A 27193-nucleotide genomic window follows, 5' to 3' on the forward strand; every position below is an offset into this window, starting at 1 on the left:
TCAAAGAGAAGAAGAACATCCCCAGGTGCTGGCTAACCAAGTTTGAAACTCCCAAGTTGTTTGGATGACTGATGATTCCAAGAATTACATGGATTCTACTACTCAAGAATTCCTTTGGAAACAAGGTAGGAGCATTTTATTTGTTCATTTGCTTGTTTGTTTACAACCAGAACATCCAACTGTGTTTTTGGTGAGCTGGGTTGCTGGATGGTTGATTGTTTTGTTAGCTTGCTGGTTTGTTAGCTTTCCGGTTGTTGGTCGGCTCGACGGCTGGTTGGTTGGCTGATGAATCAGCCAGTTGGTTCCCCAATTGAGCTTTTGTTTTTTTTTTTGATTTGTAAGCAGGGTTTTGTGTTGTTGTTGTTTTTAAATATATTTTCCTCTCTCTTCTTGGTGGAGGTCTGCTCTCCAATTTTTCTCAAATATTAACAATTTCACAATTTCTAATGCCATAATAATGATAATTACAAGTCGTGGCTGGCATGGTGGACGACTGGTTAGCACGTTTCTCTCACAGTGTATGTACACACTGTATTCGATTCCGCTCCGGCCTTCCTGTCTGGTCTTTGCATGTTATCCCTGTGCCTGCGTGGGTTTTCTCCGGGTACTTCGGTTTCCTCCCACATTTGAAAAACATGCATGGCAGGTTCATGGAACACTCTTATTTGACCCTCGGTGTGAGTGTGAGCGTGAATACTTGTTCGTCTATGTGTGCTCTGCGATTGGCTGGCAAACAGTTGAGGCTGTACACCGCCGCCTGCCCGAAGACAGCCGGGATAGGCTCCAGCACACCCGCGACCCTCGTGAGGATAACTGGATTAGAAAATGGATGGATGGATGGATGTGATTACAAGTCATAAATCTTAGACATTATATGAGAAATCATTATGCTCTTGCAAATAATCGCTCCTCACCCTCAAACTCCCTCTACCTTCTAAACCCTCAGTCCCCACCCAATCAGACCCGTCCCCCATCCTCTGGACCTACAAAACCCGAACCAATTAATTGCTCGTTATTAAATAAAGGCATTAAGTACTTATTTATTTCTACCTAATCTGTCTTTGTGTCCTGGTCGTCCAGAACCATAGAGAGTAGGAGTTCATTGATGTCCCTATAGCCGCAGACTGACTCTCTCAAAAATTATTTTCTGTGGTACGTTCAGTCCATAGGACTTCTTGCCAAAACATACACTCCCGTTTAAAAGTTTGGGGGTCACTTAGAAATTTTGGTTAGATTAGATTGACGTGGCAACCGTCAATCCTGAAATCTGATTGAAACAAAATCTATATTGTATCTTGCATTCATGTAACGGAAGGAATGCTGCTAAAATTAATGCCGATTTTTTTGGGGGTGGGGGGCATCAGGCAATTTTATGGAACAAATATTAGAACTTAGGTTGTAAATGTAGGTCAGTTCCTTTGATAATGCATTGACTGCACGCCGCTGGGGTTTGGATACCTTGCTCAAGGGCACCATCGCAATGATTGTGACCCAGTAACCCCGGGCTGTCCTCAAATGAATGAGGCTTTTTGTTGGTGCGGTCAAGGTTCTCTGGAACTATCCCAAACCACAGCTGTCAAGTGACCAGCACCCCATGAAAGGAATCCCCCCCCCCCCTCCCCTCCCTCCCTCCCGCCATATTTTCCAGACTCTTCCCGGCATCTGGGCTGGATTTCCTCTCACAGAGTAGTTGGTTGAGCGGGCACCGCCGTTCCACTGGGAAGCCCGGTCAGGGACGGCAGATTAGTACGTGGGCATGCGCCGAGGGGCCGGCGGGGGCCCGCTGCCTGTGATCCGCCAGTAAAGTCGAATCCTCTGTGGCTCCCCTGCGGTTCCGTGCGGCCCGGGCGGCGGACCGCAGTCCCTGCTGACACCCTGTTCCAATGCGGACATGGTTTTACTCCACCCCGTGATTTCCCGCGCTGACTTTTGACGACGAGGGCCACGGTCCGACCCGTATAAAAAGCCCATTCCGAACATGTTGTCGATGTCCCGGATCTCCAATTGAAATACAACTGCAACTACAATTGAACGGAAAATTTCAAGTCGACAAACTGCTCAATTTTAAGTTGAGCAATTCAACTATATATTTGGCTTTCTTACATTTCACAACAAAGAAGAGTTTATCTCACCGCTGTCCCATGCGTCCTGCACTAGGAGCCTTTTTATGGAGGATACTGATTTTCATCACGCTTTTACTACCGCCTTCTACTATTGTATGACATTTCTGGGGGGGGACTCATGGGGGGAACTTTAGCCTACCAGTAGGACAACTTGTTTCTAGTAAGGCAAAACTACGATTGCAGCCATCTCGTTACCTCTACGTCCCGCGTCCTAGACGCATAATTTTCCCGCCAGACGCACAGTTCCAACTAATGTGCGTTTTTGGGACACAAGGAAATTTCTCAGCAAAAAAAAAAAAAAAAAAACTAAGGTAAATCCTTTACTTTTTTTTTCCAGCAACGATCACAGTTTGCTCATCGCCGCCATTGTTGTTCCGATCTCGCGTTAAGTCATCTCGCGTGACGATATTGGCGAGATCAGCCTTCACCGCGTGGAAAGCAGACGATTGCCGCGTCGTGTAACGACGAGTGTTGCGAACAAGTGTTGCGAAAGTTTATTGCGATGATATCACAGAGGAAAGCGGCTAAAGTTGGATCGTTTTTTTGCGATAAAAATCTTGTATGCCTGAATTATTTAAATTTGTGCAGCATTTGTTTATAAGAAATAAACCTATTATTAATATATATTGTTTTTGTTTGTGTTATTATCATATGCAATTGAATAAGTAGACCATTTCAGAATTCGAAATTTGGGACTCTCGAAATGCATAAGGGGATTTTTCTGATCAGCGAGTGCCTGGGACTCGCAGGGCTAAAACTGTAAAACTATCACTGCTATTGGCCATTTTCTTGCTACTGGTTTGGTCCAGGAAGCTGCTAGTGCATGACACAAGCCTAGTCGTGTTTCTAGTACAGTACAGAAGTTTGCTCCTAAGATTGAATTGCGCACTAGTGTGTTGGATTGTCTTACTAGTGAGAAGAAAGAGTGTACTAGTATGTGGACCTGGAGCTGAATATGCAGGATGCTTTGGTTGCCCCCCACCCCCACCCCCGCCCTTGACGAAGATGCAGCACATCTCCGCCACCCACAGGCGCCCCAGGGCTCTCAGTCCCCTTTTTTTTTTTTTTTTTTTTTTTCTCCAAAAGCTCACGTCGCGGCCGGAACATTTGTGTGGCCCCTGATTATATAGCAGTGGGGACACTTAAAAAAAACGGACGGTTCCGTACCGGAATAATTCTGCCAAATGAAATTGCATGATTGCACGTTTGAGGTCGGCGACGTGATTTACGGCTCGGTCAAAAAAACATAAAAAACGCACAGGGCGAATACAACTTTGTTCTCGGGCATGTCAAGATGGCGCCCGGAATGTCAGAGGAGATCGTTTGTCATGGCGAGCTTTTAAGAATTTTATGGTGACCTTTTTTTTTTTTTTTTTTCGCGCGAACATGTGCGGCGAGACATGCGAGTCCAATTGTTGTGTCAGTAGTGGTGCCACGGCGAGGATGAGACTTGTGTGGGAACATGACATCCTCTCAGCGTGCGCATTTCTGCTGACCAGAAGACCCGAAAAGCCTCAACATGGCACCCAGATGTCAGCCCTCCCCTCTGCACACACTCTGGAATCTCTCAAAAGTCCCCCCCCCCCCACCCCCAACACCCCCCCCCCCCCTCCCTTGAAAAAAAACAATCCTGTGCATGGGCAATATGTAGCTGTGTTTGGATTTATTTTTAGAAAATATCTCACCCCGGCAATTATTTCAGTGTGCTGAATTATGTATGATGTCGCCATGCTTCACGCTACCATGCGCCCCGACGATCCCCTTGTTTTTTTGTTTTTTTTTCGAGGGGTGGTTGGGGAGGCAGGAGGCTCATCCTTCTCCACACTATTGTCGCTCAGAGGACAGGCTTGACTGATGTTGGCCCGATATCAAGAAATACCTGCAGGGTTCCTTTAAGTCGGGCTCCTCGGCGGCGAGGCGCGAGACTGTCGACATCTCGCCGCTCGCCAGCCCAAAAAAGCTGTGACTCATATTCGCAGTTATGCCGTTTATGTAGCCCCGTCGGGGAGGGAAGGGAGGCTTGGTCACACATCCCCCCACCTCACATCGGTTGAGGTGGCTCCCTTGTAAAAATGGAGAATGTTTGGAAACATTCTCCACCGGCAATAACACGTTTTATCAAAAGTTTTTGTTCTTTTAAATACAGGGCGGGAACGGAGGGTGGGGGGTGGTGATGTCATCCGAGGGAATTCCCCACGGGCTTATTTTTTTTTTATTATAATTTTTTTAGGCCTCAATTGCTTTTGATATATGTTTCAAGAAAATGTAAACAAATAAAAAAATTATGAGCATATAATAAACCATTTCTTTTTTATCATGGACGCATTTCAGACTATTTTACAGATCAAGAATATTTAGTTGAGTTGAAAATGTAAATTACTGCTCACATTTTTGTCAAAAAGATGAACGAATTGACGATTTTTGAAGCCGTCCAGAACGATGTCATCTTTGTCGAAAATCTGATGAAACGCTCCCGATGTGCTCAAGTGGATTCCAAATCGGTCCAATCTCTCGATATTTAAGTTAACTGTTTTCACATGAGCTCTTATTAATCTGAAAAATGATCTGAAATTTCAAACGCATTAGTGCCCGCTTTTGTTCTAAAAAATCTGTTGTTTAAAAAAAGCGGCAGGAATTACTGCAAAATAATTGTTGTGAACGAGCCGATGCACATCACCGACTTTGAAATTGAGTCATTCGATTCATCAGGAAATAAATATGATTCAATTATTTTACTATTTTGTGTGTGTGCGTGTGTGTGTGTGTGTGTGATGGCTCCGATGTGCCTGGTCTGTTTAAAACAAACAACAAAAAAAGTGCGATTCACTCTCATAGAACGCATCCGCATCGTTCTCCTTTCCCAATGCGCGTTGCCATGGGAACCGTGGCCATGACTCCCATCGAGGCGGCTCAACAACAACAACAAAAAAAGAAAGAGGACAAAATGACAGCCGATGCCGAGCGTGTTCAATCATAGAGCAATTGCAACATTTATTGAAGTGTTGGCTTTCTTGTATTGATTTTTCAACACATTACAAAAATACATATATGCTCAAAACAGCAGGTGTTCTGAGATGACTTTTTTTTTGTTTTGTTTTGTTTTTTGTTTGTTTTTTTTTGCACAACAATGCACCCCCCCCCCCCCCCACATTCCCTTGCCTGCCCTCCCTTCCCGTTCCCACCGGAAATAAAAAGCAACAAGGACAAAAAAAAAAGTCAATTTGTACAAAGAGCCAAAGTGGAAGTTGTGAAAAGTGAAATCAGGGTCTCTTTCTTTTTTCCATCTCTCTCTCTCTCTCAAATTGAAAATCTCAAAAAAAAATCACAAGACCTTCAAGCAACCATGAGGACACACACACACACACACACACACACACACACACACACACACACACACACACACACACACACACACACTCTCGCTCTTACAAAACCTAAAAGAAAAATGTCTCAGTAGGTGGAAAAGTGTCCCTGCAAGTCCTTTTTATTTAAATTTTTTTCTTCTCCCCTTTAAAAACAAAACATGGCACCACACTCTGGCATGACTGTGTAACTTTTCAAATCCCTCCACCAGCATACAACAACAACAAAAAAAAAAACAAAGGGGAGGAAACAATACTTATTTGCATGAAGCAAGTACATTTCATGTATGGCCTACTTTTATAAAAGTTATCGTGTTAATTCCTGATCAAAATTCAGGGATTTTAATTTTAATTTTTTTATTTTCCTTCCCCCCTGTTGGAACACAAATGAAGACGAGGACATTTCCTTATTTATTTATTTATTCTTAATGAAATATGGCATGCGCTGCTTTCATGTGGCTTTCGCTGTCTTCCCTCCCTCTCGAAAAGAAGACGCGGCCCGTTCCCCAGCCTCCCCCCCCCCCCCCCCAAAAAAAGAAAAAACACATTTCATATGCTTCCAATTTGATTTGAATGACTCGTTGGTCAAGGTCCCGCCGCCAATGCCGCTCACACTTCTTCATCCTCCTGCCTTTCATTTTGACAATAGTGGGACTTTGGGGCGGGGGGCAATCGTTCAAGGTCACGCAGCCAAATGTGCTCAATATTATCACAATCTTTGATTGTTTTTGTGGTTATTTGGTTGCCCCCTCTGTTCGTTTTCAGGCAGTGGCTCCTGTTACTTTACATTGTCAGCAACCGAGATTAAAACATTTTTTGGGTCAGTTTGACTCGGGGGGGGGGGGCGTGTGAAATAATTTATTTTATATCTATATATTTTTTGTATTCGTAATCCTTTCATTGCAAATATGTCAAATGACCCGCTGCGCTTCTCAAGCCGTTTAAAATAAAAACGTTTTGTGTCGGGGAAACGACTTGCAACAATTTCAAGTGGGTCAATTTGACCCGGAGTGAGTTTAATTCAAGGTGTCATCGCTAACGCTTTAATTTTGGGGTGAAATGACCAATTGTCATCGTCGAGGACACTGAAGCGAAGCAGAAGTTTGAAACCGAACAGTCGCTTTTAACGGTTGATGAAAATGGTTCGATTTGACCCGGCATCTGTGAATGTTTCCACAAAGTGACAGGAGTGGGGGAGTGGGGGGGGGGGGGTTGGATTTGCCCGACACTTACTAAGCCAAGCAGAAAACATTTCACACCAATAAAACGCTGTTCATAATTTAAAACAAATCAATTGGATGCGTTCTTCTCTACATATCCCAAAATGGTGTTGCAAACGTTTAACTGGAATCAATTTAGTTCCAAATATATAAAATGAATCCCCCCCCACCCCACGTGAAACTATTTAAAATAACTAAATTTGACCTGCGGCTGGAGGAGGGAGGAGGTGGGAGGGGCCTGAGGCGATAACTCCCATTTATGCATCCACACACCCACACACATACAATGGTCTTCTTGATTGTTTTTAGGCCGCCTCTTTCGGAAAACAGTTGTGGCGCATATTTTCTTTTTTTTTTTCTGTTTTTCTTTTTTTTTAAGTAACAGAAAAAAGTAATATATTTACATAAACGGGACTGTTCCCCTCTCACATGAATCACAAGTAGTCTTAACTTAACAAGCAGACATATTAAATATGGTGGTTCAATCCTACATGGGCGAAAGCATTAAGTGCAACCTGGTTTTTTTTCCGTTTGTTTTACGTCCTGGTCGACAGCTAACACAGCAACTGTGTTTGCTTGTATTTCAGTGCGCCTTGTCCCTCTATAAATTAATTTTTCAAAAATCAATTATTGACAGGCTGACATTGAGCAGTGCTGGAGAGGAGCGGGGCGGGGGCGGGGGCGAGATTGTAGTCCGCTGCTGCACTTGGCATATAGAAAACATCATTTACTCACTCGCATGATAATAACTTTCCTTAGAGGACAAAACTGGATTATTATCATTGTTCCGAAGGGCGACTTATTTCCAATTTCCAATTAGAAATTAAACTTTTTTTTTTTTAATCATTAAAAACAATTTGAGCACATTTAAAAAAAAAAAAAAGAAACACACACAAGATGTATCTGCACATGCCAAATTTTACCAAAAAGAAAAAAAAATCCAATAAATACACAAATTATTGCACAGTAGAAAGGCTCCGTGGAATTCCTAAAATCCTTAGAGGTGTCCGGACAAGGTTGAAAGTTTGAATATTCTCAGGCGACAAGAGAAATAATCAAAAAAAAAAAAAAAAAAGAACAAACACCGATCAGTCTTGTTTTTGTTTTTTTCCGACGTTAAGAGAGATTATCCAGCCATGCCCCTTGTTCAAAGTAGTCATAGGAAAGATGTCTGTGGAGGCTCTCAGTCATCCGGGTCAAAGGTCATCTGCAAAAGTCGATTCGAGGCAACCGGATCCCCCTCTTAGCTGTCCAAGATATTTCAACTTTTAATCCAAAAAGCGTCCTTAAATTCGAAACGGGGGGGGGGGGGGGGGGGGGGGGGGGGGTTGGGTAAAGGAGCGAGATTCTGTCGAGAATTGAAGAAGCCCGCCGGACTAAATGTGAAACGCATTGAACGGCGCGCGGGGGGAGTCCGGTCGCCTCCGTTCGACATTTGCAGATTGTCGGGGCAGATGAGTGCGCGCGCGCATATGCGTTTGTGTTCGCGTGACGCTTAGCTTCGCTCGGCTTGCTCCAGTTTGACCTCGCTGGACATCAAATGTTCGCCGTGCCACTTCTTCATGTGTTTCTCCAGCGTGCTGTAGACGCTGAAGGGCATGTGGCAGATGTCGCAGCGGTACACCTCCTTGCCGAACTGGCCGTGCGTCTTCATGTGGCGCGTCAGCTTGGAGCTCTGGGCGCACGCGTAGCTGCACAGGTCGCACTTGTAGGGCCTCTCGCCCGTGTGGCTGCGTCGGTGCACCGTCAGGTTGCTGCAGTTCTTGAACACCTTGCCGCAATACTCGCACGTGTCGTTGCGCCGGTCCTTGGAGCTGGGCGGCCGGCCGGGTCCAGGCCCTCGCAGGAGGTGCGGCGTGCTGCTGCCGCTTCGGCCCGAGGCGCTGCCGCCCTCCATCAGCTCCCCCGGCGGCGTGGAGAAACGCAGGCTGCCCGTCTCGGAGGAGGAGTGCTCCGAAGAGGTGGCGAAGGGGGATTGGCGTGAGTCGGTAAAGCCCAGGAAGGGCTCCCGGATGAAGTGGCGCGAGGCGGCGTAGCCGGCCAGGAGCTGCGAGTAGACGTTCTCCGGCGAGATGAGCGGGAGAGCGGGCGGCAGTTCCAACTGCTCCCGCTCGATCTTGATCCTCTTGTTGTTGTTGGAAGGGCTCGGGACGGTGATGGGCGTGGGTCGGCGCCGGAAGAGTCCCGGGAAGGACTCGGCTTCGGACACGCCCATCCCGCCGTTCATCACGGGCCCGGGGTCCGGCTCCCGGCTCCGCTCCCTGTCGCTCCGGCCCTCCGGGTCCGGCTCGCCCCCGTTGGGGCCGTCGCCGTTGGGCTGTCTCTCGAGGCTCCTCTTGTTGGGGTTCAGTCTGAGATGATTGTCGAGGTGGTTGTACGGGTGCATGATGCCCACGCCGCCGCTCTCGCCGACCCGCTCCCCGCCCAGGCGCTTCTCCTCGGGGGACGGCCTGGGCCCGTTTTCCCGGTTGGGGTTGAACTCTTGAGAGTCCTCGCTTAGGTTGGAATCCGGCCGACTGCCGTTCCTCAGCTCTTCCTCCTCCTCTTCTTCCTCCTCTTCCTCCTCCTCCTCTTCCTCCTCCTCCTCATTGTCCATCCCCGCGACCCTTCCGTCGGCCTCCCGGAGCTTGTCTTCGCCCTCTGCTCCGTCCCCTCGGTTTTCCGCCTCAGGGGATCCGCCCACGGAGCCGGACTTGTTGTGCATATGCGTCTTCATGTGCCTCTTGAGCTTGCTGGCTTGGGAGCAGGCGTGGTCGCACAGGTGGCATTTGTACGGCCTCTCTCCGGTGTGGCTGCGGCGGTGCACGATCAGGTTGCTCTGGAACTTGAAAATCTTGCCGCAAAATTCGCAGGATTTGGATTTCCCCGCCGACTGGTTCTGACCCTGCGTGTCCGGGGGACTGGAGGAACCGCGTCCGCACTGCGGGGTGGGCGGCCGCGGGTTGTAGGTGAGAAAGGCCGGCGGCTTGGAGCCCGGCTGGAAGAGCGTGGGACTTAGCAGGCGGTGCATGGGGGGGACGCGGTTGGGCGACAGGGGGGGCGTGGGCCCTCCGTTGTTGTTGGTGTTGCCCGCCAGCTCCCTCAGACGCCGAGAGAAGTCCATGGAGGGGGGCTCCATGGGCGTCAGGCGCATCACCCGCTCGAAGGCACTGGGATGCTGGGAGAGCAGCCCCATCTCTTCTGGACCCAGCCGCTCCAGTGGGGGCCTGGGGGGGGGCGGCGGGCTCACAAAGGGCGGGGTGGCCGGCAGCCGGGTCTCCATGAAGCCCGGCGGCGGGGGGTGTTCCCTGAGCAAGGGCGCGGCCATACGCAGGAGGTGGAAGGGGTTGTTGGTGTCGCCCAGGAAGGTGGGCAGCGGCGAGCGGGGGAGGGCGTCGGCGCCCGGCGGGGGCGGCAGAGCCATGCGGGGGGTGAGCGAGCAGTTGGTCAGCTGGTTGTCCAGGTAGATGCGGATTCCGTGAGTGTGCTGGGCGTGCTGGAGCAGGAACCAGGCGCTGGTGAAGGTCTGCTTGCAGCTAGTGCAGATGTAGCTGGATGGCTCGTCTTTGTCTGGCGGGGGGTAGGGGGGGGGCAAAACAAAAGATATTTGGAGTTAATGTGCTTCATCCCAAACATTCAGTAGAGATTCAAACCAGACAATGTGGACTAAAGTATCAGGATACCAAGAAAGACACATGGAGCTGCCCTGTCTCCTTGTCACTCTTCGGGGAAGACTTTATGTAACATTGCGTCTGGTGGGGGGGGGGGGGGGGGGGATTTTCTTGCACACAAACTCTTCCAAGCATGCTTTAGTGGACCTCCGCTAAAGCATGCTTGGAAGCTCCACTGCAGCTGGAAGATTAAAAGAATGGCGGGGGGGGGGGAGTCGGGAGATTCTGTTCCCTCCCCTTTTAATTGCTAAATTAATTAAGAGAAAAACTTTTTGTCCAGATAGCCGATACCCGTTTGTTCGTCCGCGCGTGACGTGCGTGTTTGTGTGTGCATGCGTGCGTGCATCGGGGCGAATGCAGATGGCAGGTAGCGCCCTAAGGCGGCCTCCCCCCCCCCCCCCACCCCCCACATTATGCAAATGTCGATGTCAGCCTCGGCTTTAATATACAGATCCATCTCGTCTGGTCTGTCATTTCCATATGGAGGTGGCGGCGGCTGGCATGCAAAAAGGTGGAGAGGGGGGTGGTGGGGGGGGGGAATATGAGATGTTAATATAAAAAGATGGAAGGGTGATCTTGGACAAAAAGCGAGATGCACAAAAGAAAGCAGCGAGGTGATTGCGTGACACGTTTTTGTGCAGTCGGAGTGTCGCTACACACACACACACACACACACACAGTAAACGCACACGGCGGCGACCCCTCATTGACAAATTGCTCGTCGGAGTGACTTAATAAGGCCAAATGAATCGATCAGTCACTGTGCTGGGGCCTTTGTTGGGATTTATCTAATTCAACGCAGACCCTCTGGTTGCCTCCAAAGGCATCTGCATCTGCTTATGCGGCACCGCCGGGCTACTGCGGGCCCCATTGCGCGCCTCCGAGGCATTTGCGGGGATGTTCTCAAGTTTTTTGTTTTTTTTTTTTTTTGGTCGGGGTAAAATAGCTTCCAAGGACCGCGTCTTTAAAATTGTCACGTTGATTTCAACTGGGCGGAAAGAGGAGAGCTTCTTTCGCAAACAGGTCCTGCAAAAAGAAATATCCAACAATCCCTTCCGTTGCCATTGCGGCGATTCCTGAGTTGACATCTGCCCATGTATCTCTGTATTCTGTCTTTTTTTTCCACAACAACAACAAAAAAAAGGGGGGGGGGTGATGACATGTTTGAGAACCGTGGCTCCTGTCTGATCCAGGAAGCTCATTTAGCACTGTGATTGGTTGAGCTCTTTCTCTTGGGTGAGGAGGGCTGGTTTGGGGGGGGGTATTGGGTCAGCAAAGGCTAATGAGGAGCTAATTTACTGATTCTGTCACTTTTTCGCTGCCATTAGCGGAGATCTGTTGCACTGTTTTGGCTGGGAGGGATGCGACCTGACTCCTACTATGACTGCTACGAGTGTGTGTGCGTTTGTGTGCGTGTGTGTTTGTGTGTGCGCGCGTACGAGCGGTGGGCTGCCTGCCTGTGTTTAGTTTGGCTTGGCTTCACACGGCCTCTTGGCAGCACCAAGATGGACAGCTTAGCAGCTTGGATGGGGAGACGAGAGCGCAAGATAGAAGGAGGCGGCGGCGGGTGGGTGGGTGAGGGGTATTGGGGGTGGGGGGATGGGCGTGCTTTGAGGACTACACTTTTTTTTGGGCACACTCACACAAGCACACACAGTGTATTTACAAGCCCCCGAGGACTTGGCAGCTGTATAATCTGATCGCCAAACAAGGATCAATACGGCAAATCGTCGCGAGAGACGTCTTGATTTGTTGTTGTTGTTTTGTTTGGTTTTTTTGTTTGTTTTTTTTTGCTATTCCATCCGTCAGCGCATGCATACGAGCCAGCGCAATAAATAAGTCGTCCTTCCCGCCGCCACAACTGCAACGCATTTGCATCTTGTCATAACTTAGCCCGCCGCGCCATATGCCGTTAAGGGAGGCGTGTCGGCTAATAGAATGACAGCTGATGGCTGCTGCCTAATGACCACCAAAGACACATTTCATCAACTTCCCGAACAAGCCAGAAAAACTGGGGGAAGGGGGGGGGGGGGCGCGTAGCGAGAAAGTAGCACTCGATAGCGAAGCTTGTTTTTGCGACGTCACCTTTCAGCGAGGCCGCTCTGTTTATGGATTTATTGACGCAAATGTGTGTTTTGCTGCCCTGTGTGCATTCAATTTGCTGTATGAAGATTATCATCACATTGATGCGAAATTACCGTCTGTGGTGCTACGCATTTTTTGGTCTCTGGTTTCATGTATCGGTGGGACATTAAACATCAACTCAAGAGTGACAACGGCTTGTAGCAAGCACACTTGGTCTCTTTTTTTGGTAGAAAACTGTGCCAGCCACCGTCTCTCACTCTCTGCTCAAAGGCACATGTGCATATATTTTCTGTACGTTTTACACTTGCAGTCTGATCCCCCCCCCCCCCCAAGTTAAAATGTTTACTGTTTTTTTTAAGTGTGTAAATAAGGGATGCAAAACATGATAGACAAAATTGGTTTGTTTGTGTCTAGGCTGCATCACTTCCTGTGCCGACAGCGAGTACGACGCGAGGCATGCGCTGCAGCCATGTGCCCAATTTCAGCCATCTTGGTTTCGCGCAACGACGGAAACGTGGTAAGTCTCCTTTTATTGCGTATTATTCCGCTGTGCTGTGTAGCCTTAATTGCATTCTATGTTAAAATAGATGGACGAAAAGCAAAATCTGAAAAAGTAAAAATAACATCCCCCCCCTCACTCCCCGCCCCCACGCCACACACACACTTGACTTGAAGGCATCCTCATTGTAGCCAATTAGTGAATGAAGCGAGTCCGTGCCATGTTTCACTTTTCGGCAATTAGAGGCTGAGCTCCGCCTACTGGTGACCATCACGGTCAAGTACCAGTTAGTGGAGTTAATCACACACATACACACACACACACGTGATCAGCGATTACTAATCGACAGGATGACAAGGAAAAGCGCCATTATCACTATGAGTAGTTAGCGATGAGAATGTGATGAGCTGCTTAAAAAAAAAAAAAAAAAAGTGCAGTAGTTCGCAAATGATGCCAGTTGGATGTCTCTGAGCTGGAGGCTTTCGGCCGGACGACTGTTCCAAGCCTTGGCGTCCCGATGCGTCTCGTCCAGGTGTGCGAGAATCCCGCCAAACGTTTCCCACCGAAGAATAAAAAAAGGCAACGGCGGGATCGGCTTGGGAGGGCCACGCTGGGCCGCATGCATCAAAACAAAAACCAATGGCCAGGAGCCCTGCAGGAAGTGATTAAAACACTGGCACATGCACACCAGCGCAGTTGAGGTGGGCTGCTAATAACATTCTCTTTCTCCTCCTTTTCTTTTCTTACTCAAAACCGCCGCGCCAATTAAAGATCTGAGCTTTACATCGCGTTTTATTCCTTCCAGATTGCCTTTTATAGCCGTTATTTTTGCCTTAAAGTACAAACAAAATGCCAGCCAATGGGCTATTGACTGCTCGCATATGGCCGCCGTCGAGAAATTGGTGCGAGGAGCTTGTCGAGGAGGAGGAGGGCGGTGATAGTTGGGAGGCGGGGGCGTGCGGGAGGTAGACAACGCGCATATGGCGCAGACATGTGGATTTGTCTTTAATTTAGGAATTCACATATGCCGTCGCTCTCGCCATCCTCGCCTGTGTCGCAATCTCACGCTAATCCACACCGAAAAGCTACCAAATGGCAGCTCTCATAGTCCATGTTGATTGCGCATGCAAAAAAAAAAAAAAAAAAAACTTTACGAGGAACTTTTGGAGTAAGGGAAAGACTGCAAAAGTCTGTATATCGCTACTATACAAAAAGATTGCTGCCTAGATGGGCAGTCAGACCAAATCTAAACAGGAAGAGAGTAAAGTGAGTCAAGGAGTCATTCACTTTTCAGTCAGTATAAATTCTTGCGATTACAAATAGCTTTCGAACGAGTTTGCTGCCTAAACGGGCTGTCATGGAAAATCAAAGCAGGACACGAAGAACGTGTTGAGCAGAAAATTTCGCATAACAATAGAAGAGCCAGACTAGTTTGGTGCCTTACTAGCCGACAGATTTCAAAAATCCAAACTGGACATGAACAGGGACAGAGTAACGTTTTGATCAAGATGCTTTTAGTATTTTTCGTAAGCGCATAAGTGCCTAATAATTACAAAAAAAAGCCAAAGATGTTGCTGCCTAAATGAGTTGTCAAAAATACACAAATCAAAACAGGGCATGGGCAACATTTGAGCCAAGAAATCCTGTTCTATTTAGTAAATATTGCAACAGTCTACGGAGCTGTTACATACCCGACTAATTTGCTGCCTAAAATGGCTGTTGTTAAAATAAGACAAAACAGGAAGTGAGCAACATTTTAAGGACAGAATCGTGTTGTTTTGAGTCAAGATCGCGATAGCCTACATTTCTCGCCACACGGACAGCCCGACCTGTTTGCTGCCTAAATGGGCTGTCGTCGAACATCACAATACTACTGCTGCTTGTGTGTGTGTGTGTGTGTGAGGCATTCTTGTGGGTTTGCAGGTTGGCTACGCTATTCCGACATTCCATCAAGGGCGACGCGGCACAACACATTTACACTCCGAACAAAGCCGCCTGCAGGCGAGGCCGCTGGGACGCCAACCTGTCCCCGCCGGCACCTCCCCATCTCCAGCCTCCACACACACACACGTGTACACACGAGGGAGAACGCAATGTGCACCTGTCAGGGGTTAGCTGACACCTCTCCTGCTGGCAAAGCAGCTCCTCATTAGCATGGCTGTGATCTAGGGGTCCCCGGGGGTCCCAACCTCCACACCTCGCCCCTGTGCCCACCTCTACACCTCCTTCCTCAAGTTCCCACTCTGCACTGATGGCTTGTTTGTCATGAAGGCGGCTAATCAAGGGGGCCACGGGGGCCGGGTGGATCAACCGGGGACGGCGAGCTGGGGCGAGGAGATGCCGCCGCCACCTCGCCGTCTTCGTGTATGTTGGCTGGCTTGCTGGCTGACTGTCACGCGAGCGACATTTTTGGGTATGAAGGGAAGGGGGTGGGGGGCGGGGCGAAGTACGGGACCAGGGAAGGGGGAGTGGTACGGGACAGGGCAAGCCTACGGAGAGTGGCAGTAGCAGGCAGGGGGTGAGGCACTCACACAGTGGGGCTGGCTCCATGTTAAATGGAACCAGCTTCAGTTTACTAACCATATGCATGTGTGTGTGTGTGTGTGTGTCTGGCCAATATGAGGTCTGACAGCACAAAACTAAGATTTAAAGGTGTCCTACGTTTACGTTCACACCATTTGGGTTCCGCAACACTGCATGGCGTGTTTAATTCGGGCCCGATTAATTGGCTACCTAGACGGGAAGTTGTCATCGAAAACCAAAAGCAGGAAACGCTCCACACAGACGCGTGGAAAGCCAATTGAGTGTGAGGTTAGTCTGGTTCGAAGCGTTAGTTTTCATGTCTGTCACAAGTGGAGTGATTGTGTGACATCAGTTGCGGTGAGCTCATGGTGTTGAGGAATCAGGGCCAACCAACACTAGGCCCGACTTGTTGGTTGCCTAACTGGGCCGTCGTAGCATTCAAAGCAAAGGAGTAAACGTGAGAATATCAATAACTACTTCAAATGCATGAATAAGTACAACACGGTGAAAACCCGACTGAGTGATGTTCCCCGGACAATTAGACGGGTCTGTTTAGCGCATCCGTTTCTATTGACATACTCGTATTTCTGTACAGTAGTAGTAATATGGCATGACATCGATTGATGTTAGTTCAAATGTGGTTTTGTTATGAAGTGGTTAGTTTGCTGCCTAAAGGGGCTGTGGTAGAAAATGAAAAATCAGGAAGATAATGACGACAGAGTGTGTACATCTGCAACGCAAACAGATGGAAAGCTAGTGGAGTGACGTTCCTCATGCTCTTAGATGGGTTTGGTTAGCGCGACATTTTTGGTTTTTGACATTAGTATAAATGAGGGTTTGAACACCCACACCAGTTTGTTTCCTAAATGGGTTGTTGAGCTCTGAGCATCAGTTTCCAGTATTAAAGTGGAGAAACCCATTTTCTTTAATAATTTCAAATGTCTAAAACTGGACATTTGAAATTTCAAAAGTGGTTTCATTGTAATTCAGCCTAATGTAAAAACATAATAATAATAATAAAAAATAAAAAAACAAATCAAATGTTTGATAAGCGCATAAAAATGCAAAACATAAAATATTAGGGGGTGGTTGCGAGGTGCCGGAAATGAGTAGGCCACCTGTAGATAGTGGGGGGGGGGAACGTCAGCGTGGAAAGGAAATTAAACTGTTCATTCGCTTTCATTCTTGCCGAGCTGGCGTGTGTCGGCTGCTGGCGGCAACGCGGCCCGTCTAGGCGATGACAGCAGGACGCGCCAAAGCGGCCCGGCCGCCGCGACGTGTCAAATGACAAGTGCCACTAATTGAATTGGAAAGTTGGAAAGTGATGAAAACGTGATGAGTCAGGACTCCCTCCACACATCACCTCCACCCATGGGTTTAAAAAAAAAAAAAAAATGGGGGGTTGGCGAGTTCTGATCTGCTCAAAGAAAAATGTCTTTACTTTTGTAATTCGTCAAACACACACACACGCGCTACAAAAAGAGAGTGTGATGTAATACAACCAAGCCAGGATGTTCGAATCCAAGTGTGTGACTTGACTGTTTTATGTTCAATCGTCAAACTTCGCTGCTCTAAAATCGCAATTCAGCACAACTCATATGTTGACAAAACAAGGTTCAAATTTGGTAGCAATCGGACGCAAATCTAAAAGTATACGTTCGAAACCTGCCCCCAGAAAATGACTCAAATGAGGCTAAAATGGCCACTTGAATGCAAAATGGCAGATTAATCATGTATAGGATCTTGAGACTTTTTTTTTGTCAGGACTCAAACTCCACAGAGAGCGTGACCAAGTCCAATTTTTACCATCAACAACACGCAATGAAACAGACTGCTGGAATTTTTTTGGACTATTGAATATCTGGTCAATGTTGTTGAAAGTTCCAAAATTCCAGAGCTCCCTGAAGGTGCCATTTGTAATCCTCTTGAAGGAATGGCTTGTGATTGGTGAAGAACCAGGAAGTGCAGTTAGCGCAACCTGTGTGGCCTTCTGGCGCGACGGCGACAAAATTACGAGGACACTTGAGGCAGCGGCGGCCCAAAAGAAAGAAAATTGACGTGTGTTGAGGAAGCCGAGGGAAAATGCTTTTATCACTACCACCTGCCATTCTATTGTCCATAGCGGAATTACCGGCACTTAAATGCGGTGTAGTGGAGCTGCGCAGCGGGCGGCGCCATCAAGTAAACAATGGCGTCATCGGCGGCTACGGCGGAAAATGCGCGTTTTTAATAATAACAGCGAGGCGCAACAAGCAGAATGTGAAATATTCCCCGAGAAAAGGTCACCAGCGGGCCTTTTAGATGCCTTTGAATGGATAAAAAGCAGCTTTGACGACTTTGAGCGTTTTCCATCCAAATGAGCTCGAGCCGAGCCCCCGAGGGACTCCCGCTTTGTCCGCGCTGTCAGTGTCCCATTCACCACTGTTCCCTTGCCTCTATTGACTCCGACGTGCTAATGCTGCTTAGATGGGTTATTTGATGTTTCGCGGGATGAGTGCGTTTCATAGCAAAAAGGCGCCCACGCCGCGTCCTCTTCTCAGGAAAGAGCGGGAGAAACCTCCAAACGCAACTTCAATGCACCAACGTCATTCTCAGGAATGTGACTCGGACGAGGCAAACATAGTTTTCGTGTGCGGTTCAACACATCCTCCAGACCCGTTCAAGCGTCTTCAGACACTTATGTTGCCCAGCTGGCTCGGGCACTCGCGCTTCACACGCAGCCCGCAGGAAACCTTGAGCGTATTGAGCAAGACAGCAAGTAGGCCCCTACTTGGTCCCTCAACGCAGTCCGCCAAGTTTTTGTGTCAAAACTTGCCTTTGCGAGAAGCCAATTTGCCAACGAGCTAATCAGCGTTAGTGAGCTCACACACACACACAAAAACAAAAAAAAAAAACAATGCGGCGGTGATTGCGGCGCCCATACATGTCGTCAAATTGCAGATGTCGGTTTAATTTATTGGCGAAGTGTCGTCAAACATCTCTGCTAATCAATTAATTAATTTTTAAAAACAATACCCCCTAATCAAGTCGTATTCACGTACGACTTAAAGGGGTTTTGGTACGCGGAGAAATGATTAGCATGTCACGCGTAATGTGCTACATAACATTCAACTTAGCAAAATGTTCGTTTTAGCTACAGGGCTCCCCCTAGCGGTGTTTAGAGGTGGGAATTGCAGTCCTACAGCGATATGACACGGCTTGATATTGATTTTTGACGCCATCTTACAAAAGAAAACGATACAACGTAACATGCTATTTGATACTGTTTTAGTGATAGCGTATCATAGCATCAAAAGCAATATTGAATGCCGGCGTCTCGATCCTGGAACGAAACAGACGGTTGAAAGCGAATGACGCTTGGTTAGGCTTACGCTACGAACACATGAACTTTTCTTTCGAGATTGAAAGAATACCATTAAGCTAGCTCTTCCTGTGTAGCAAGTACGTGGTGTAATGTCCAATCACGTACCAACCAAACAACTCCTTTCGGTCGTCTCAGGTCGCCCTATCAATGCCAACAAAAACAATGGCACTCAATTATGAATCAAATTTCTGACTATTGTTGTTATTTTCATAATTATCACCAAGTCCAAGCGCCTGTGATGTTCGCTTCTTTCGCGACATTGACTTTCCCACAGCCCGCCAACACAAACGCCTTTCATCGTGCGTTCTTTTGCTTTTCACGCCGCGGGTCCCGAAACCTTCCCAGGTGCGTCCAACCGCCTCCACGCCGCAAATAGAGACATGCTCGTCCCTCGGCGCGGACACACCCTGCGCATAGTTTTCCTAAAGTGTGTGCGTGCGTGCGTCTGTGTGTTTGAATATGTGTTTGACGGGTCTTCGTTTGGCCTCGGGGCCTCCCTGGAGACTTTTATGTGGCCTCTCTCTCGCTCTCTCAATTGGTTCTCATTATCTCTCTGTCTTTGCGGCTGTTATCACGCTGATACATTTCCTGCTGTTGGCACGGCTCCTGCATAGCTGATGGTTAAAAGAAAGCTGCTTTCATCTAGCCATTGCCTTTAGGACACACACACGCATGCATAGGGGTGGCGTGGTTGGGGCCAGCATTGCCCCCACCAGACCACAGGCCCAGACAAGCTCCACTGGCACAGATCGGCCCGATAGCATCTCGACTTTATTTCATTTTGGAAAAGACAAGTGGGGGGGGGGGGGGGGGAGAAAAAAGAAACATAGGGGATTTTTAAGTCTGTCGAGTGAAGTTAGACAGGCAGGACGTGGCACGGCGCGTCACATGTTGTGCTGCTCCACAGTTAAGTCATAGCGCCGGCTAATAAAAAGCAGATTTACATTTCTAATGAATAAAGCCAGCAGTCAAATTGTCCTCATAATCTTCTTATTTATTTAAATAACCTCCACCCAAGTCCTCTCACCCCCATGCGCCCCCCCCTAACCCCTAAAGGAAAATATAGAAAACATGCAAACAGTTTTAGGGCTGTAATATTTCCCAGATAATCATTTCTGCCCAACCTCGTAAATTATCGCAGCACTTGAAGCCACAACAAAAAAGAGAAGCTGCTGCTTTTTATTTCCAAATAAGTCACTTAAGTATGCACTTCTGCTTCTTCTTTTCTTTTTTGGGGGGGTTATTGATTTTTTTTCCTTCAGTTACAAGTTTTTTTTTCTCCACCTACGCGTGTAATAGCGCACATACACACACACACACACACACACACACACACACACACACACACACACACACACACACACACACACACACACACCGTTTTGGCCGAAGAGTGCATAATTCTTCAAAAAGAGGCTGCAGGCTGTTTATTGCCACTCCTAGTTGAAATTTACTATCAAACTAAACATAATACAAGGAGAATTACGCGCCGTGTATTGACAGCAACCACCCAACTTTGTAACTTCTTGCTAGCTTCACGCTAACGCACAATGCAAAACGCCATCGATGGGCGAACAAAGCTCGCATCTGTGCTGCCGTAGTTCACAACCTTTAAACAACTTAACTATGTACATGTACGCAAATGGTATAACAATACCCACAGGCATATATTCTTTATCCTCTGGAAAAAAAAGTACAATTTGTATTACTGCAGATGACTGAGTCACTTACAGTAGTTGTATGATGTTCAATTTTGGCATTACTGTATGTTTTTGGAAAGTATTGAATTATTGAGTCCTATTTTCCTGCTTATTGGGGGGGGGGGGCAGAGGGGTTGGTACAGATTCATAATAAACTGGCAGCCAAATATCCCAACAAGGAATTACCCCGCTGTGATGTTTGCATTTACCACCATCTTGCGCTTTTGCATCACCGTAATTGCACGAGACAAGTAAGTGGATGCAGTGAGGGAAGTTGGAGGTGGGGGGGGTGTTGTAAGTGCAGCAGGAAAAGCTCTCAGCATCTTGGCGGCGGCTAAAAAGCCAAATAAATGGCGTCACCGAGCGGGACGCTAATGAGATAAAAGGAGGAGGAGGGGGGCGGCGGTGGCGGTGCGATGCAGTCCGAAGCGCGAACAAGCTTCCTTTTTTTTTTTTTTTTTTTTTTTTTTTTACATGCACTCCTCGTGTGGAAAAAGAGGGGAATTGCGAGAAGGACCCCACAAATGCGCATCATATTCCGACTTTTGATATTGACGGCATATGAGATGATTGCAAGTGTAAAAAGAAGTTATCCGCTGTCGGTAACATGTATAGAAGAGAAAAAAAATAAAGTTCGTGTTACCTAACCTCCTGTGAATAGTCTTCTCTTGCCGTCGCGGAATAGTTGAAATGTCGCAATATTAAGGGATATTATTATGATTATATGATATTATGGGTTACTTAAATTCTGAAAAAAGGTTGACCGTATTTTCCAAGTATTCCAAATATTTTTCGTGCACTCAAAATTAAAGTAAAAAAATTCCCCCTGTAAATGTTACACATGTATATTCTAATTTTCTTTATCCACCCCCCCCCCAAAAAAATACCAGTTTTTTTTTTTGTAAAATCAAAAATATTGTTCTTATTAAGTGACATAAGTTTTTCAAAAATGTATTCTGGTAAAATCCTGAAAAACATTTTTCTCCTAAAAATTGTTGTCAAAATAAGTTACAATCATTTGGCAGATAAAATGGTGACATTTTGCTTCGTAGTATTCAAAATTTATCTGGTAACTTTTTCTCTTCTGGAAATGTTCCAATGTTTTTTTTTGGGGGGGGGGGCATTTTTGCATTGATCGCAGCAATTCAGCGGAGAAAGAAAACTGGGAGGAGGCCGGGGGTGGAGTCGGTTCAGCGCGAGCTTCTTTTAATTGCTCTCCCTCTTTTTTTTTTTTCCCCTCTCTCCTCGGAGCAGAGTGCACGCACACATCTGGAGCGCGCGAGCACATGCTGCAAGTTAGCGGTGGCGCTCGCACTCCAAATTAGTGGCCACTTTTATTCCCCCTCTGTGGTAGGAAAATATCAAATCTGCTGCCATATGAGTGCCATAAAGCCGCTTGTGCTGCGTTTGATGCCTTCATGTGGGACTTCTTAACTCATGCGTGTGCGTCGACGCGCGCGCTTTTCGTGAATGCCGGTCTTGTCAGCCTATTGGAGCGTGCGTTTTGCACTCGTGGATTTTTCTTTGCGGGTTTTTACAGTATTCCGATGCACCCAAACACACATGCTAATTTCTGACAGCCCGTCGACGGCGCTTCCCATGACAGCGGCACCTCTTACTGACGAACATCTCTTCATATGAAATTTTCAACTTACGAAATGTCTCAACGGGAAAATATTGTTGTATATTGGAAGAAATATCAAGATAGAAAAGCTACTCGCAGCTCCGAGTTTCCTGAACGCAACATTCTTATAGCTGCTCTGCCATTGGCTATTACCGAGCGTCATCCTGGCATCCCATTGGCTCAGAGGAACCTCTACCCAATGTGTCGATGTGTGTAGATAGATAGATATGTGTCTCTGTAGTGTCCTCGTCGTTCGCCCCTCGGGCCATGAGGCGTTCCGGTAGTTTTACGTAAATTTTTACGGAATTTTTTTTTGCAATAATCTAATTGTGCCCTGCGATTGGCTGGCAACTGATTCAGGGTGTCCCCCGCCTACTGCCCGAAGACGGCTGGGATAGGCTCCAGCACCCCCCGCGACCCTAGTGAGGATCAAGCGGTTCGGAAAATGGATGGATGGATGGATAATTGTAACATGTATTTGTTCCATATTTTGATGGATTTTTATGCTTTAGGAAACATTTGTCTGAATTTGGAACAAATTAGGGCATTTACATACATGGAAGACGCATCTCTACTTACAACATTTTCTAGTTGAGAAATTTCTTCCAGAACCAATTAATTTCGGAAGTAGAGGTGCCACTGTATATGCTAGCATGAAGCTACCGAATATCAGCTTGTATTGTATTGTATTGTTTGAACGTTTTGGGTGTTTAAACGTTTGGGTTTCGTGGATGAGTTTCTTCAAATAGCATTTGTATGAATTGATTCCAACTGCCGTAGCGTCAATGTTAATATCCGTTTGCCCGCATCATCGATTCGGATTAAAATATCGGATTTAGTCGATATTTCACAATGCTCAATTATTATTATTTTTTTGTTTCATGGGTCAGCTTTACAGTGAACAGCGACAAATAAATAGCTCCAAGCAAGCACGCCTTGCCTCTGATTCCGAAAACCGCGCGAGCTAACGTCTTCTTCCAGTTTACTTCAAGTGATGATGTGCGACAGTCTCTCTGTGTGTGGGTGTGTGTGTGTGTGTGTGTGTGTGTGTGTGTGTGTGTGTGTGTGTGTGTGTGTGTGTGTGTGTGTGTGTGTGTGTGTGTGTGTGTGTGTGCGCATTTTTAAATAGTCCGCCTTTTTCCCCAAAGGTCCTCCAATATTTTACCCACAAAGTTTCAATTTTATTCTTGCACGTTGCCCGAAATACTCCCTCAGAGTTACCGATTGCCCGCCCTGTTCAATGAAGCCCCGAAAATGAAATCTCAGCCAAACTTTGACACGATTCCCATGCTGTCGTCCGAGTTTGTGGGCAGCCTTATTGGGTGTTTACTTCCTGTTTACGTGTGTGCCACGTCGTCCTCAAGGAGGTCAAAACATCCCCAAAACACGCGCGCACCCCCCATATGTAATGCATGCATTCCGATTGAACATGTTTTTCCTATTTAATCTGCCACTTGACAGCATGGGACACACACACACACACACACAGTCATCCACATTTGTAGCTACAAAAAAGGCATTAGAGGGAGGTCGGAAGCACAAACAAGTTAGTGTTGCTTGTGAAAAAAAAAAGAAAAAAGCTTAAAACGGAAGCAGCGCACTCGCTGCGTTCCCCACTGACTCACACATGCGCGCGCGCGCACACACCAAAATAGATGCCCACATGCCTCGCAGAAGACGTGAAATGGATGCGCTGGCGCACTTTCAAAACACTTCGATTTCGTGAACACGCACGCATGCCCGCGCGCGCGCACACGCGAGTGGCACCGCGTTCACCCCGAATCACAACCCGCGAGCTCGGACATCAAAATGAAGTTTCTTCCAACGGCGCGAGGGGGTGAGGAGGGGGCGAAGAAAAAAAAAAACATTGGGAGTAATTAACGCATTTTCATATGCAAATGTGATTAATGCAAAACTACAAAGTCATTATGCAAATGAGCTTTTCCTTGAGCCCCTGTACAAATATTCGCCGCTCAAATCAGGGATCAGTCTCGCCATCTTTTTTTTATCTAACACCGCAACCCCCCCCCCTCACCCCTCCCCGTCCCTTCCCCCTATAATACATAAGTAGCATGTGAAGTTATTTGGAAGTGTGTGTGTGTGTGTGTGTGTGTGCGTGCGTGCGTGTGAGCGCAGGATGCCGCCTGCCTTCTGATTGCGGGGCTGCTCGGCACTGGAGCGAGACAAGGAAAGCGGGCGCGCAGGGGAAGGTATGAATATGCAAAAGCCTGATTGCTTTTCATGATTAAAGCCTATTTAATATGCAAATGAGAGCAAGCCAGGTGATTAAAAGAGCACTGGGTGGTGGGGCACAAAAAAAGGGAGGGGGGGTGGTGAAGGGGAATCATATTCAAAATTTGACCCCTTAGGCCGGGGAAGGTCATTTTTTTAATTTGGGATTCATTTAACACAAAAGTATCAATTAGGGCGCCTTATCAATATTGTGACATCGCACCTCAGCACGGCGATTTGAGAACTTTTAATAACATATTGATGAAGGTCACAGCGTGTCTCTTGATCAAACAGCAATGATATTCTGATCAAATATTGATACGGCCAGATCGGAAAGCAGCTGTCGGGAGAAACGTAAAGTTACCCGTACGTCTACAAACTACGATGCGCTTTCAACATGTACGTTATGTGTGTCGTGAGCCAAAACGTCACGTGCGTTTACGTTCGACCACATTTTCTCCCAATTTCTATCGAAAATTCAACATACAGTCAAGACTGGGAGCCGAAGCCTTCTGAAAAAGAAAGTCGAGTAAATCCCCATAAAATTTACTTCGCGCTAGCATAATAGCATTTATTTTTAGCGTTGGTTTTTCAAAACTACAATCAATTAGCTCTTCTCAATCACAAAAACGGCAGTTGTTTGTTTACAATCTAACGCAACGATTCGGTGGATACGTGGACATCTTCACGCAAGATGTTCGGCCCGGCACCTCGCGGGAGTCAAACTCGGGACCACTTTTTGTATTGCGGCTCGTCTTCTCTCCCGCTTGTTGAAAATTTGACCGCAATTTGATACACTTTGAGGCCACCGCTGGTCGAATAGCAGGCGGACTACATCAACGCTGCGGCAGTGATGTCACCATACAAACATGAATGTGTCCAATCGGACTTACATAATAGAGGAAAACACTCCTCAGAACAATGCCGTATTTTTCCGGACAAAATAAGGGCCAAAAATAAATTCGGTAAAATAAATACGACAACAATTAATAGTGAAAATACATAAGTATAAACCTGACGAAGGAAGAGCTTTTTTGTCGGGGGTGTAATTTTACTGCTTTGTTCTCAACTTACAACCTTTTTATTGTATCCTTGTTTATTCATTATTATTATTATTTTTTTTTTGTAGCACTCACCACGCCGTCTCAATTTCGACTGCACAAATGGGGGTTCGCTGGAAGAGCCGTTCCTAACATCTTCAAAGCAACATTTTGGCGCGGAGGGGCCCAACAGTGTGGGCAACGCAAGTGGGTCGCTCCCACCCCTCTTCAACACAAGCGCCCCTCCTCCTTTCCCAAATGATTAAAAAAAAAAAAAAAAAAAGTTTACAGCCCGTCGACGCCAAGTGGACGAAAAGCCGTCGAGAGACATGTTTGAGGATGTCGCTGTCACCGTCGCATCTTATGAAATATTTACGCCCACCCCCTCCCCCCCCCACCCCCCTGATCTCTTTTCAGCGCTTGTCACGATGTGATGGCGTGCCTCAAAAGTGTTGCGAGGGGGTGCGCCGACGGCCGTCCTGGGAGGAGGTTCAAAGCTGGGCCAGGCTCGTCTTAGCCCGCTCCTCTGGTAACATCCCGACACGCCTCATTCTTTACACACACACACACACACGCGCGCGTAATATTAGCAAGGCATCACGAGCCCAGACCAGACAGGAGGTTGCAAAAGCAGGTGAGGGAAAAAAAAAAAAGGGGCGAGGGCCGAGGTTTGCGCATGTTCACTGTGCACGCCATCGGGCAAACGGTGCGCGTTTGTAGCATGAACCGCTAACACCTGACTTCTCAATAACTGACCTCAGCTTCACTGCTCTGCACACCATGCACCCCCCTGCCCCCCACTCTCCCACACACGCATTCTCCATTCCGGCAGTAACGTGTGATGTAACAATGTGCCACTGTATGTACAGTTTACGTGTTTGTTCCTCTCTCTTCTCAGTTGCCGCCACAGATCGGCGCACCCCCTTACCGCAACGACACCCCCGGCCCCCCAAAAATGTTGGACTAATACAGAACTGTTCAGGATCTCAGACAGGGATCTAAAGCTGACTTTCCAACTTGTTTTAAGGTACACGCCGACTTCTACATTCCGATAGATTGAGCGCACCACCATATCATTGAGCAAAGCCTTGAAAAAAAAAAAAAACCTGAATGCATATCGTGAATTTTTAGGGCTCCAAGGAAGTCCTTTGATGTGATCTAAACCAACTGTAGTTCAGATGCACGGCTAACTTTTTAAGCTTTGCACCCCTTTTCGCATCCCCACCCCGAGGTGGCGCGCACCACTTTACCCAGCACTGTTTCAAAGGTAGTCTTGACCAAATGAGCTGCCCTCAAATGTTGAATCCACAGCACCTCTTCAATGTCACTACCACCGCTATGCTCCTATGAAACCAAAATATTTTTTTGGGGGGAAGGGAATCTCAAATTGAATGTGCCCCATCATCCAGATTTTGCAAGAAATTATTATCATATATATATATATATATATATATATATATTTTTTTTTTTACAGACTCATGTCTGTAAAAAAAAACTCATGCCATCCTTGGCAGAGGTAATTAATCAGGCGTCACTTGAGATGATCGCTCCTCGACAAATGTTGAGCGGCCAAGGCGTCAAAGGTCAACACTTTCATTGGGTACACAGGCGAATGAATCCAATATGGGGGGGAAAAAACCATTGTCGTTTGTGTGTGCATCACACTCAGCTCTGTTTCTAAAAATATCACCGTTTATTTTGCTTATGAATTAATTAGAGAGTGTCTAAAAATAAGACGAGCCGGAATTTCATCATTAAAAGATTTCAGGCA

At 47.1% G+C, this 27193-nt stretch overlaps 1 protein-coding gene and 1 long non-coding RNA gene across 2 annotated transcripts in view; one reads left to right on the forward strand and one right to left on the reverse strand.

Moving 5' to 3' along the window:
• On the forward strand, positions 1 to 25663 carry LOC147185764 (uncharacterized). Its single transcript, XR_015099468.1, has 4 exons — positions 1 to 125; positions 12855 to 12957; positions 24287 to 24360; positions 25512 to 25663. It is a non-coding gene; the product is annotated as an uncharacterized LOC147185764 (long non-coding RNA).
• The window catches only part of LOC147185765 (B-cell lymphoma/leukemia 11B-like), a 34357-nt gene continuing 15205 nt past the window's right edge, over positions 8042 to 27193 (reverse strand). The window contains exon 3 of the mRNA XM_086104529.1: positions 8042 to 10254. Within this exon, the coding sequence (XP_085960655.1) occupies positions 8201 to 10254 (2054 nt within the window). The 3' untranslated portion in view covers positions 8042 to 8200. The remainder of the gene's footprint in view (positions 10255 to 27193) is intronic.

This window comes from Hippocampus guttulatus, chromosome 23 (genome assembly GCF_054856545.1).
Source record: "Hippocampus guttulatus isolate MCC_2025c chromosome 23, RoL_Hgut_1.0, whole genome shotgun sequence".
Classification (NCBI taxonomy): Eukaryota; Metazoa; Chordata; class Actinopteri; order Syngnathiformes; family Syngnathidae; genus Hippocampus; species Hippocampus guttulatus.